The 14853-nt window shown below is 37.5% G+C and overlaps 1 protein-coding gene across 1 annotated transcript in view; it reads left to right on the forward strand.

Annotated features, from left to right (window-relative positions):
- The window catches only part of ARHGAP42 (Rho GTPase activating protein 42), a 321711-nt gene that overhangs the window by 94727 nt on the left and 212131 nt on the right, over positions 1-14853 (forward strand). Inside the window, exon 3 of the mRNA XM_023208003.2 lies at positions 14461-14522. Within this exon, the coding sequence (XP_023063771.1) occupies positions 14461-14522 (62 nt within the window). The remainder of the gene's footprint in view (positions 1-14460; positions 14523-14853) is intronic.

The raw sequence follows: 14853 nt of genomic DNA on the forward strand, positions 1-14853 counted from the left end.
TATCTATGGTTAGTGAAAAATAATCTCAACAAAATAATTAGATAGTGGAATAAATGCTATGACACATGTTAATTTGGGATGCAGAAATATATACTTGATCCTAATTATTTGCAAGTTTTATAGTTTTGAATTAACATATTCTAAAACGTATTGGTAACCCCAAAAGCAATATTGCTGGCGCATTTGTGGATATGGGCAGAACAGTGATGAAGCTGGTCCACCTGACCCACCCAGGATCCACTCTATGAAGCATGGTGGAGTGTTATTGAAGACTAATAATACGATAGGTTTTTTGCTTTCTGTAAGAACGACATTGTTAAAGCCAAAGGCCGATAGGGATTACAGTCAGAAACCGGCTTTGTAGCTTTCTCTTGCCTCTCTGTTAAACTTGTCTGTGCCTGCATTTTCTGGTTGTACAACTCATTTATTCAGTAAATACTCAAGTATCAACCAGATCTAAGCCACAATGAGTGGCGCAGGTAGTTTAAATTTTTTTTGGAAGACACCAACATTAAACAACCAATGACAGTGAAGTCACAATTGTTTTGAATGGTGTAAAAACAAAGCTTATTATGCTAAGAGAACATAGTCAAGATAGACTAGGCATTGTTGGGTGCCTATTGGTTAACATCAGACTCTAGAAAAATAAGTGATGGCCCTTGTGAGTGTTATGTGCACAGCTTGCACTTTCATTAATTGGAAAGAAGTCACTAGTAATAGATCATTTCTCAAAGTTCAGGCCACTGGCCCTGTTTTTTTGGTATTTTCCTAGTTTTCTTTGTGGAGTTTCTCTACCTTATGTTGAATATACTGTAATATAAATTCTTCATCAGCTTTAAAATAGCCTTTGAGGATGGTATTGTACCATAGGTATTTTCTTGGTGTGGAGTAGTTTACCTCTTTCTCTCTGGGAGTTGCATTTCTATAGTTCTAGGATCTTTCTCTTAACTTTCTTTATGTACATGTGAGGGTGGGGAGGAACGACATGAGCTATTTTTTTTTTTTTTTTTTTTTTTCTGAATGATCAGAAAATGCTACTTCTGACTTAGAAATGTTGGCTTGGTTTCGCAAATCACAAATTTAGTATAGTGGAGTAGAAAGAGACTTTGGTGAGCGTGGGAGATAATGCTGATGTTTCACACAGGGGTGAAAAGATTTTCTGAAGTCACGTGGGTACCAGAACCTTGATAACTGGCTCTTAGGTTGTCTACTTTGACTTTGAGGTTACTTGTTCATTCACTCAGTAAGTATTTACCAAGCACCAAGAATTTGTCAGGTGCCATGTTGGGTGCTGAAGATACACCATTGTGCAAAACAGAAATAAATCCTCACCCCAAGGGAGTTTGTATTCTTTTTTTTGAGACGGAGTCTCGCTCTGTCGCCTAGGCTGGAGGGCAGTGGCCGGATCTCAGCTCACTGCAAGCTCCTCCTCCCGGGTTTATGCCGTTCTCCTGCCTCAGCTTCCTGAGTAGCTGGGACTACAGGCGCCTGCCACCTCGCCTGGCAAGTTTTTTTTTTTGTACTTTTTAGTAGAGACGAGGTTTCACCGTGTTAGCCAGGATGGTCTCGATCTCCTGACCTCGTGATCCGCCCGTCTTGGCCTCCCAAAGTGCTGGGATTACAGGCTTGAGTCACTGCGCCCGGCCAGGGTTTTGTATTCTTGTCAGAGAAGTTAGATGATAAAAGACGTAAGTTCACTATATATTAAACTACGACAGGTGCTACGGAGATACAAGGAGTCACGATTATTCAGATATTTTTCTGTAATACTTTTAATATATAGATATCTGTAATTTAAAGATGTTGGTGTTACAACAAACTGCATGTGAAGTGAAGCTTGGTTTATTCTCCATTAATCAAATTTATATGATCCCACAGATACTGACCTAATTCTGGATTTGAAACCATTTGGTGCAAAAGGAGTAAGTGATCTCTGAGGCACACTGGCTGCACCAGCAGTAGATTTTTTTTTTTTTTTTAATTCATTTAGGGCATTGGATAATTTTCCAAATTCTCTATTTGTCCTCCTGCTCTGGATCATTGGACTTCTTTTCCTGCTTGCGCATACTTACTCTGATTGTACACTTGAGTTTTCATTACCTTGATATATGTGATATTGAAGAAAACCAGGATGTGATATCTTCTTAGCTGGAGTGTAAGGATTGAGAACCAGAGAATATTATCGAACACTTTGCTATGTAGTCTAGAGTTTAATTTTCAGGTTCTCAGAAAGCACTGAAGGCTTTTGATTGCAGTTGCGCTTTAGGAGGTTTCCTAGCATCCATATATGTGATGAATTATAACATGGAAGTCTTTGCTAGTTCACAGTGAGTCAGAGATTACATGCATCACAAAATCCTTATGCATCAAGAGAACACTTTTAAAAATGTGAATGAAATAATAAAAATATAGTTTCAATTTTGACATAAAATGTTTGGACCAGAAAGGCAATAGCCCTGGAGATTGTATCTGTTAGAAGTAAGTTAGGAGGCAGGATATAGACACTCAGAAATTAATGGAACTCATTGACAAAAAAGTAAGGACAAACATATGAGCAAGGAGGAAGACATTTGGGGATGAAAAGGAAGCAGAGTAGAGAGGGAGAAATTTGAAAACAAGAATAGAGTTGAATCACAGGCCTAAGAAGTAAAAGAAACATTTACCTTGGATAGTTATCTAGGAAAAGGAGGCTTAAAAAAAGGGGGTGAATTTGGAGTAATTTCTTTGTCAAGGATAGAATTCAGGATAGTTGGTGAGCTGTGATTCAGGGGGCAGTGGAGAGAAGAGCTTTGGTGTCCTGGTTGAGTTTTGGGACTCAGAGATAACATCTCAGTGCTGAGAGTAGTATTTCTGCCATTGAAATACACATAAACTTCAAGGAAGAAAGGAAAGATGATACTTACAAATCTTATTGAAATATACACTTTCCTACTTAAATATAGTTTAAATCTTTAATTCCTCACAGAAAGCATGCATTTTATTTCCCAAAGTCAGGAGTTGCCAGACTGCCTAGCATCAGAAACAGCTGTGGGGAGCCTTAGAAATTTGATTTCTGGGCTCCACCCCAGGCCTGAACTAAGGCAAACTCCCCTGGGTGGTGGCCCTAGGATCCTTTAATTTTGCGGAGATCCTTGGTGTCTCATGCAGCCTGTGGAAAATCACTGCTTTAAACACTAGTCTTGGCTGGTCGTGGTGGCTCACGCCTGTAATCCCAGCCTTTTGGTAGGTCGAGGCGGGTGGATTGCTTGAGCCCAGGAGTTCGAGACCAGCCTGAGGAATATGGGGAAACCCCATCTCTACTAAAAATACAAAAATTATTCGGGCATGTTGATGTGCACCTGTAGTCCCAGCTACTTGAGAGGCTGAGGTGGGAGGATCACCTTAGCCCAGGAGGTGGAGGCTGCAGTGACCCGAGATCGTACCACTGCACTCCAGCCTGGGCAACAGAGTGAGACTCTGTCTCAAAACAAAACAAAACAAAAAATCAACAGTAGACTTGTGATCTATGCAGAAGAAGGCACAGTTGGAGGGTTGTACCATTTTAGTCTATTCCTACAGTGTGCCTTTTGAATGACCAGATCCCTGATTCCCAGTGTTATGCCAGTGTAGCCACCAAGGCTGTAAGTGCCACTTGTTTGTAGGGAAACCTAGTCATTTCTTGCCACCTTGTCCTTTACAGGCTGAGAATAGGTTTTGTTTTAAGTGTACATCTTAGAATAAGAGATGATTTTCATGAGCCAGTGCCGATGCTGTGCAAATTTCCCAGGGATGAAAAGGAAAACCGCTTTCCAAATTATAATGATATACAAGGTATGACTTACTTAGTTCATACTGATGTGGACTTTGGATTCCCTAAACTTCTCTACCAATCATGAGTGTCTTCTGGGTGCAAAGAATCTCCTGGTTCATGCAAACATGAATCAAATCATCTTGTATTCTTGTTACACTTACAAAATAGAAGAGGGGTCAAAAAATAACTTCTAATCAGTATAATGCTAAGGAGAATGTGCCCAGTGCTTTTAGGTATAGTAAGGACAAAATGCTGTGAGAGTATCAGAGCCAGAGAAGAGACTTCCAACTGGGGACATCAGAAGATGCCTAAATAGAGGAGGTTATTTGAACTGAGTCAGGTATGATGGTTAGGTATGATGCAGACAGAAAATATAGGTAAAAGAAATACATGGAAATGGGAAAATTACAGGAATGTGTAGTAGTTTCGAGGTGCAAAGCTTGAGATTAGAAATAGTAGCATCTTGGACTAAGTTACTTAGGCACGTACCTTCTGACCACATCATGAGGGCCTCAAGTTATTTGCAGTATGGAGTTTGGACCCTTTTAAAAAATCCATTTAAGGATTTTGAGCTGGATAATGACATGATCAGAGGTGCCCTCTAGGAATTTTATTCTGGCGTCCCTACATACAATGAGTTAGAGCCACAGAAGCTGGGGAACTAATGTAATATGACAGCAGAGATGAAGTAAGATCCTTATATGGGTATAAAAGAAGGGTAGAGGAGAGAAATCAGCAGCATTTAGTGATTGGGTATATGGAAGGAAGGACTGAAGATTATTCCTCGCTCATGTTACTAGGAGAATGATGTTACCAGCACATTTATGTATTCTTATGTGCCAGGGCATCTAGGGGTAGAACAGAATCGTGAATTTAGTTTTGACATGTGTTAAACTTTAGATTAAAAAAAAAATCCTTAGTATTAAATATCCTGGAGGTAATTTAATGTGTTAAATTTAGGATGAGGGGATGGTGCTGTGGGGCTATACCTATAGTAGTGGAAAAGTGTATAAATTTCAGATGAGCTAATTTGGATTCAAAATTTAGTGCTGCAAGTCATTAGTTCTATGACCATGCATGCTATTTAATCTGTATACTTCAGTTTTCCTATCTGAAAAATGCGGCGAATGGCAATAGATTTGAGGATTTTACATGTGACTTTCTCATGGGTTGTTGTGAGCATTAAAGAGCTTTGCATGGTGCTAGCAGTGTATCAGGTAAATCTCCTCCTCCTTTCTATAGCCCCATTAGGATCGTAGGGCCCTTGTTTGGAGCTAGTTTGCAGACCAAGAAGAAGGAGAAACAGCATTGTGAGGAGGGAGGAGTGATGATAAAAATAACAGAGAGGGAAAGAGAGAGGGAGAAGAGAGAGAAATGAGATTAGAGGCTTACTGTTGAGTTGTTAGCTTTTCAGAGGACGAGGGCCCCTTTTCTGAGACAGGAGACAAGTTGAAGAGAATGAATAAAGACAGTGCTGATCAGAGAGTCTTGAACTTCTCTCACAGAGTCAGGAGGCCGGGCCATCTGGTAAGACTGAGGGGAAGCTTGGGGCTGGGTTCTTGAGAGAAAGACGGTAATTCTTTGTAGATAACCACTGTGGGAAATAAGATTAGGAGTGAACTAGAGTTGAAAAAAAGGATTGCCAAAAAGCAAAAGCAAAAGGGTTAGATAGCTTGAACTTTTAGTGTCCTTGTGGGTGTGTGAATTACAGAGAAGAGGTCACTGGAGGTTAAGAGGTTGTGGAAAAGAGCACTGGGCAAGGAAGCGGATGTTGAGGCTTCACTGGGGTGGGTGGTGGCAGGAGCTTGGGTGCAGAAGAGCATGAATGGGGTGCTTCAGCCTGCGGAATGTGAAGGAGTGCTGGGAGGTCAGTTCCTGACGGCAGGAAACATGGGGGCAGTGCGAGGTGTAAGTGGTTGCTTGTCAGCAGCAAATTACTGATTATCCCCCTTCAGTCAGGATACTTGGCACCCGATTACTTTTGAGCACAAACAGCTCTGGAACTGTTTGCCTTTAAAGATGATAAGCCTGTTCTTTTCCTCCTGTAATGTAGTAGGATACAGGCTGGCACTACTTTTTAATTTTTTCCCTTTGACAATAATGGTTTGTTGGAAGAGAATAGACTTTGGAATCAAACAATCAAAATCAAATACCTGCTTCTCCACCTACTAACTCTGGGATTGTAGGGCAAGTTCTGAAGCTGATGGATCGTCCTTGTTTCCCTCTGTGAAATCAAGATAATACCTACTTCACCTCATATTATGATGTGGACATTAAATGAGACAGTATATGTAATGTCACTGCCTCTTGGTAGAGGAAATTCAGAAAATGGTTTCTGAATTGGGGGTGGTTTTGACTTTGGGAAACAGAATCAACATCATTAAAACAAAACAAGGCAACATCAGAATTGCACAGGTCCTCATTTTCATGAGCATACTAAGTGTGCTTGCAAAGAAAACAAAATTTGTGACTTGAGGACTTCATTAGGCACAGCAACACTTACCGCATTGACAAAAATGTCAGTAAAGTTTTCTGAAGAATTCAAATACAATTCATTTGAAGTAATAAGATAGTGGGAAGAAGTCCAGGGAAAAGACAGCAGAAATTAAGTTTTGAAATTGTGTGAAAATGAAGGTTGTCCTTTTTGTGTTTGCATGTATCTGTTTGCCAAAATTTGGCCTTTTGTGAAATATACACACCTACCATATATATAAACCTAGTATATATATGAGTATATATACCTGAACTCTCAAATTACCTTATAGTTTGGCAGTTGCGGAGTAGGTATTACTAAGTTGTCTTAAGCTAGTTCTGGGAGAGTATCCTAAGGAAAAACTATTAGATATATAGCTTAGAATTATTCACATAATCTACTATGACTTTCACCCTGGAGTCATCATAATTATCATTAATTTTCATAGGTAATCCTAACAATCTGGAGCAGTAGTAGCAGCCACTTTCTCTTATGGGGCAAGTCCCTGGCTTATAGAAGGTTTCTTTCTTTTGAGTCTAGCTGTGATATGGTTTGGTTCTGTGTCTTCACCCAAATCTCATCTGGAATTATAATCCCTCTGTGTCAAGAAAGGTGATTGGATCATGGGGGCAGTTTTCCTCATGTTGTTCTTGTGATAGTGAGGAAGTTCTCATGAAGTCTGTTGGTTTAAAAGTGGCAGTTTCCGCTATATGCACTCTCTCTCCTGCCACCATGTAAGACATACCTGCTTCCCATTTATATTCTGCCATGATTGTAAGTTTCCTGAGTCCTCCCCAGCCATGTAGGAGTGTGAATCAATTAAAACTCTTTTTTTTATAAATTACCCAGTCTCACATAGTTCTTTGTAGCAGTGTGAAAACAGACTAAGATAAGTTGTTATACTGATGAGGCTAAGAGAAATGAGAGTATTCGCTTAGACCAAAAGAGAAGGAAAGATTAAGGACTTGGTCACAAGTTCTGAATCTCAGCCCGAATGTGGTTTGGCAGGCAATGTTAGGATCCACATTGATAGACAAGATTAAAGTATAGCACAGATTGGTGCCTGGGTACCTGTGCAATGTCAGAACCCAGGCATGGAGGGAGGCACTGGGAACAGGGACTGAGTGAGAATTTAAAAGACTAGATTATGTGTCATAACCCCTACCAAGAGTCTGGGTAGTATGGTTAAAGGATAAACAAGAACAAGAGAAAACATAAAGAAATCCCTCAGTGGTAAGCCAATGGATTCCAAAGTAGGAATTCTTTACATGTGCCTTGTGAAGAGTCTGGATTAGTGTTTGATTGCTGGAGGGACCAAATTCAGCACAGGTGCTTGTAATATAGACAAGATAGATAAGTGCTGAGGCAGAGATTCCCCTAACCCTATGCAGAGTATCTTCTCAACTTGATAAAAGTTTAATTTTATTATCATTTTCTTTTGTGGACTGTGCATTTCTTAATACCTAATACTTAATTAGGAACTATGCTATGATATTAAATAACTTTATAATTACTCAAATAATGTCTAGTAAGCTCTTCCAACTTGGTATGTCTCATATTTGACTAAACTTAAGTCATCTGATTGCATGGCTTCATTGGGATGCCTTGATGATAAGATATAATTAAATAATGTAAATGCAAGATTTCAGAGTGTGTTCTCAAGATGACTCTGTCTTTGATTTGTGTTTGGCAATTAAAAAACAAAATCTGACCATAAGGAGGACATTGTGGAGAACCAGACTTAGATACCTCAATGATAACTAAATTTCCATGTATTTTTTATGTGAGGCTTTAGATTACAAGGGACTGTGAAGTATCAGAAGAAGGGTATAGGCCTCCAAGTACTAAGTTGTATTTACAGTGACATGCCAGTATTCGTCAGTAGGACTGTGACTTTTTTTCTGTTGATTTATTTAATAGGAAGCCATTTATTGACTTTGCAAGTGAGCATCCGTGGAGCCTGAAGCCAGAAATGGAGTGGAAAAATCTTATTTGATGTTGTGGCTCCTAGAAAATAATAACTAGAATTTGTGGTTGCAGATAAAACCAGTATTGCAGACAGAGTGGGTGGCCTATCAGTTAGGGTATTAATTACCACCAAAGACACCAAGTATCTGGTGGGAGAGTTGGTGTCACTTTTAATAAAACTCAGCCTGTTTTGCTGATACGGTATTTATTGTTTAGGCATACCACAAGCTGATTGTGCTTCTTATTTTGGTTATGTATTAAAGTGTTCTTAAAATTTATCATTGGATACAGCAGTCAGTATGCTACCTTTGATTTTTTTAGTGTTCAAAAAATTAAGATTCTCTCAGTGTAAGTTCCAAGCATAAACAACTGATGTGATGGTCCTTAGATTATTGCATGCTTTTGTAGTATAATGCTGGGTATCACTTGGCTATATATGTTTATCCTACTCTTATTTTTCTTGGTGTGGCCAGATCTAGAAGCATATGGCCAAGTCATCTGCTGTGGCTCATATCCCAGTTAAGTGGTAATGTTTTACTACTTGTTTCCTACTCTGTATGAAATGTCAGTTCAGAAGGTTACTAAGAAAGGGCTTTACAGAGCCTACATCTGTCATCCAAATGGAAAAGTAAGGTTATTGTTGGGTCATCATCTGACTTATAAAATGTAATTGCATTGGTTCAATCTGGCTTTTATAGACTTTTATAGATTTTTATGTTTTCTTGGAGATATAACAATGTCTAAACTATTACTGCTGACCCAGTTCTCCATTATAGCATATCTGAGGGTGTTATACCAAGTGTCAGGTTCCAGCCCAAGCTGAGGACCGAGGGGAGTGGGTGGATGAGTGGCAGGTAGCTGGAAAAAATGCTCGAGGGATCGTAGACAGTTTTGATATGGCTTTACTCTCTGTCTGGGCATGAGTGAGTTGTGGGTGCAAGCAAGCCATGGGCTCAGTCAAGCCATGGGTGCGGGCCTGGGTGTGAGCATTAGCAGGGTAGTTATACCTTTTACAGACAGTAGTGGCTCCAAGCCAAGCACGCACTCATGTGAGTGATCACCTAATGCATCTTGCATGGTTATATAACATGAAGAGCTTTGCGCCTGCACTCCAAACCCGCTGAGTCATGCTGGGCTAGAAGGCCACCTTGGCCTATTCCTGACTAAAGTGCAGCCATCTTCCTTACAGAAGGTCATAAGTGATTTGTGCAGTCCAATAAATTGATACAGTGTGCTGTTGACATAACTGTATATGTCACTGAATGTATAATCTGTACTTTTTTTTGGGTATGTGTTTTATGCTATTTAAGTTTAAGAAAAAACTTCTGGAAGAAATTTTTAACACAGTATTGTCTGATTATGATATAAATGTTAATTGGATGCAAGAGAGACATGCTTTCCCAATTTTCATTGTAGTTTTAAAATATATAAAGCCCAAACTGATCAATTGTTGAAATATTTGATGGTATATTATCTAGTGTTTAAGATAGTGGAGTTATGTCAACAATGAACAGAGCAATTTTTAAAATTTTCTCTCATTCTACTTTTAGACATTAAACAGATCTTCCAGGCAAAAATAGTAGGGTGAATTTAAGCCTGCTAAAAAGATTAATCTACAAAATAGGTATTTTAGACAGTTTAGGAATGTTTCAGGATTTATGATATTGGCAAATATAGAAGCTGTCATCATACTTCCTCACTGTCTAGGTATGATTCAACTATTGTGTTTTTGAACATTTATACTCTCAGCATGTGTCATAAATAGACTTGAGTAATGTATTTTTTTTTGTTCTGAAAGTGTTTTTCCAATATTATGTTGTAGAGATAAAAAGGAAACCAATGATAATATTCTTAAACTCAATAATTTGTTAGAAAGTCAAAATTTATATATGAAACTATATTTTGATTGTTCTTTAGTAATCTCATGCTCCAGATGGACAGGAAGGGAGAGAGATTCTTATTGAATATAGTCAGCAAAGTTTCATGCAGGTGGCAGGAATTTAGATAGCTAACATAATTCCCCAAAGTGTCTTGCGTTTCTTTTTATAATATTTCATGAATCCTAGAATAAGAGTTGCTCTGTTACTCCTTGTAGAGCTAATAGATTGTGGAAATGTATTTTTAAACTCCCAAATTCATTTAATGATCATCTATTTTCAGTCTACTCTGTATTAAGTATTGGTTTTGGAATGTATCTCTGACTAAATCAAGCTCTTGTCATCAAAAATGTTGTTATGGTTAAAATCTGTAATTTTAGGACCAGCTGTTGTATTACATGTTAGTCTGGATCCCAAATCAGATAATAAAGTAATTGTTATGTAAATAATATTGATAATTAAAATATGAGATATTACAAATTATTACTGATACTTGAGTATTAGAAATGTGCATGCAACTTTCAGATTTTGCTTAAGGAAAGTCAGTATAAATGGCTCAAGCATTCACACAAACTCAATAACTATTCTGTATAAAACACAGTGATGGGTGCCGAGGGGAGTTATTTTGTATATGCTTTTTGCCCAGTGTGTGGTGTAGAATAGACTCCACAGTTTTCATGGTCTCTTAGGGCATTTTTGGGTCTTGTGCACCAGAAATTCTAACACTGGCCTTTTGTGTCTAGGGAGCTGCTGGGGCGCACTAGGAAGTTTGGATTTGCCTGGCTTGTGTCAGAGGTTTCTGTTAGACTTTGTGGGTGGGTCAGGCAGGGAAGTGACTGGAGATTCCCATCAGCCTGTTCTCTTAAAATGCAATTTACATGATAATACCTTACATTCTTCTACCTTATTTATGGTATTGTAAATTCCTGTTTAAGAAAGCACAGAAAGATCTGTGTTATGTTAAGCCTAGAAAATGATTAACACAATGCTTTGATATTATTATAAAGGAAAGGATTTAGAGGAAAATTTCAGATATGGGCTTAACAAGTTAGGCCACTGTTACTAATTCATAAAATGAATGTTTAATGTCCTCAACATTTTTTTTTAACAGAACAAATGACAAACATGAGTGTCTTCATTGTACCAAGAAATATGTACTTTTCTGGAACTGAGAATACAAAATTTAGAGACCAGTTAGTTTTTTGAAGTCCTTTCCCTGAAAAATCAACAAAAAAAAAGAGGAAAGAAAATTTATTGTCAAATTGGGGCCAGCCTCAGAAAACTCCTGGAGGGAGACGAGTTTTTGTTGTGGGGAACCAGACATGCAATTGCTTTTGCATGTTAAAATTTTTCTTCTCAGACATTGCCATTATAATCAACTATTATCCTACTAAATCTATAAATAGTGTTCATGTGGGAAACAGACCAGAAAACAATTAAAGTAAAATAGAAAACAGCATCATAAATTTTTAAACAAAAAGCTATAATAGCAAAATGAGAGCTTGTTTTCTTACTTGTAACCAAAATCTGATTTCAGGCAACTTCATCATTTGGTCTTGAGGTAGGAGGTACCTTAGGGGAAGCCTGTGGACTTCAGCTGTTCTCAGAGGCAATACCCCCTCCTGGGGGCAATATCCCCAGAGGCAATACCCCCTCCTGGGTATTGCCTCTGAGCATGGGGCTATATGAGCCAGTGATCATTTCCTGGGTTGACCAAATGGAAAGTTCTAGTGTGCTCCTGCCAATCTAATATTGTTATATTTTCATTTATTCCAAAATAGCTGTTGACAGGCTTCTATGTACTAGGTATTTATTTAGCTCTTTGGGAAATTTAATAACAAAGGATCTATGTCCTCCTAGCATTTAGACTAGTATGAAAATAAAGCATTTGTAGCATGTTTTATTTTTCATTATGTGTTGAAAAAGTTATAGATTTTGTTAGAATTAATGAAAACTAGCAATCTCCTATCTTGCCAGTCCCCACTACTTAAATTTAATTTCTCAGAAAGACTATGTTGAACTTGTAGTCATTTCTTGTAATTTTTTCAAGACCATGATTGTCCTGCTATTTTTAAAATTTGTTTTTCAGTTTTTGATATTTATCATTTGCTTCATGCTGTTTTCATACATGTCTTTACTTCACACTATTTTATACACACCTTTCTCCTATTCTCTCGATAATTGAAACAACTTCAGCAAAATCAGTTTTTCGTGTCATATTGTTGTGACTTTGTACATATTAGTTACAAGTCAGTTACTCAGTTTATTGTGATTGTGTTATTTGTATAACGTTGTTTTCCCAGGAATTAACAATTGACTTGGAATTTTCTTTTTTTAAAGAAACATACTTATTATTACACTCAGGTAGCCCAAACTGACCTACCTCTTGACTTCTTTCTCTATAGACCTGTTATCAATTGCCTTCTAGCACCCAGAGTTTTGTTGACTTCTTCAAGCTCACCAACCAAGTGCTTCAGTGGCAGTAGATATCTACCAGAATGATGGAATACTTTCTTTACCAAAAGAAAGCACAAAAATATAATATACTGCTGTACACTCCAGTTAACATATTCTTTATATAATAAGTTTTGTTCAACTTACTGTTTTCAAAACTGGAAATGTATTATAACATTAATACCAGTATTTCTGAAGAGATTTCTTTTATCCAAACTTCAAAGAAAAGACCATTAATATATTTATCAGATTATCCTGAGTCTCCAGGTAATCCATTGATTTCTGTTAGGGTAGCTGTGAATAAAATCCAATATGAAATAATCATAGGGTTTAACATTTCACACCAGTTTGGCTAGTGTAAGCCTAGGAATTCTGAAAAGAGAAAACAACATTTTAAGTTGGAATATTTAATTGTTAAATGGGAAATATTTTTTGTCTTCCTTAATGAGTTCTTTTGATGAGACTCTTGATTTGTTTTTCTCACTTACTTGTCTTTGTTGTTGGCTTTATGCCAGAATTACTAAACTTCTGGTCTCACAGGTTGTTTCCAGTGCTAAAATGGGGAAAGGAAGTGACTAGGAATCTAACAAATAAGGTTGTATGGCCTGGTGCAGTGCCTTACGCCTGTAATCCCAGCACTTTGGGAGGTTGAGGCAGGAGGATCACTTGAGTCCAAGAGTTTGAGACCAGCTGGGCAATATAGTGAGACACCGTCTCTACAAAATAAATAAACAAAATTAGCCAGGTGTGAAACAAAATTAGCCAGGTGTGGTACATGCCTGTAGTCTTACGTACTTGGGAGGCTGAGGTGGGAAGATTGCTTGAGCCTGAGGGGTCGAGGCTGCAGTGAGCCAAGATCTCACCACTGCCCTCCAACCTGAGCAACAGAGCTAGACCCTGTCTCAAAAAAAAAGGACATAGAAGAGAAGGTTTACTTGTGTTATCATTTTTGTGACCCAAACATTCTGACTTTGGTTAATTATTCATTTTAAGCATTAGGTATGAAAAATTGATATAGGTGAATTCCTCTTCCATAATTGCCATTTGGACCTATGCATTTTTAAAGAATATGCTACTATAACCTCCCTTTAATTTATTTGCTTAGTTTTTATTTGTTCCCACAATGTTTCTGAATACTTGATCTTTCCCATTTCAATTTAAATTGCTGTCCTTGTTCAGTTCCTACCAAAAGAAAAGCAATATAAGTACCGATAGTTTAGAAGACCTCTCAACTTTAATACAGAAACAGATAACTAGGGGATCTTGTTAAAAATGCAGATTCTGGGGTGGGGCCTGACAGCCTGCATTTCTAACAAACTCCCAAGATGCTGATGTTACTGGTTCTTCTGACCACACTGAATTGAACAGCAAAGATCTAACATACCTTGCATGTAGAAGTAAGGTTGATCCCTTCAGTATATGGAATCTGTTTTCAATTATCTGTGACCCTTTAGCTTCTAGAAGTCAGTGGAAAATTTTGCATTAGTGGCTGCTACCAAATACACGAAATAGTAGATTTATTGCTCCTTACAGACTTAAAAATGTTTATTTGTAGGTCACTGCTTAAAAATGATTTCAGTGCTATATTTATCAATGTGTGTGTACATTTTACATATTAAATATATAAGCTATATCTCTTCCAATGTCTTTGAAGAAAAAATATTGTTGGTACTTGCTAAGCTTTAATTTGTAGCATGCAGACAAACATACATCTCTGATCCACAGCTGTTAGTCATTAGGATCCTATTGTATATTCTTTTATGCTTATACAAACATAAAATCACAGATATACTATATACAAATTAATAATTAGCTTCCTTTTAATGTTTCTTCCTGTGTAATTAGATATTAGCAATGAAAATATTAATGCTTTTCATTTTTTTTTTTTTTCCAAACAGCTCAGTCACTAAAAGAATTTGCAAGACTACTCATTGCAGTAGAAGAAGAAAGGCGAAGACTGGTAAGTCTGTTCTGTATTTCTTAAGAATATTGCTTTGTTTCAGCATATTAAAGCATAGACCTCCTGAACTAGAGAACTTTATACAAGGCCTTATGATTTGACACATCTACTAATTGTGACATGTATTTTTGAAACAATTTGTGACTATAATTATCATATATTGCTAATAAGATATACCTTTTTTCTAATTATTTTGTTTGCTTGGTGTATGTAAACTACCTTTAATTGGTTTCAGTTTACTGTTCTAGAGATTAAAAATATTGAACAGACTGCTATTAAGAAACCTATTCTAATTCAGCAAACATTTAGAGGTTATAACAACCTCAGTGTT

Source organism: Piliocolobus tephrosceles, chromosome 13 (genome assembly GCF_002776525.5).
Source record: "Piliocolobus tephrosceles isolate RC106 chromosome 13, ASM277652v3, whole genome shotgun sequence".
Classification (NCBI taxonomy): Eukaryota; Metazoa; Chordata; class Mammalia; order Primates; family Cercopithecidae; genus Piliocolobus; species Piliocolobus tephrosceles.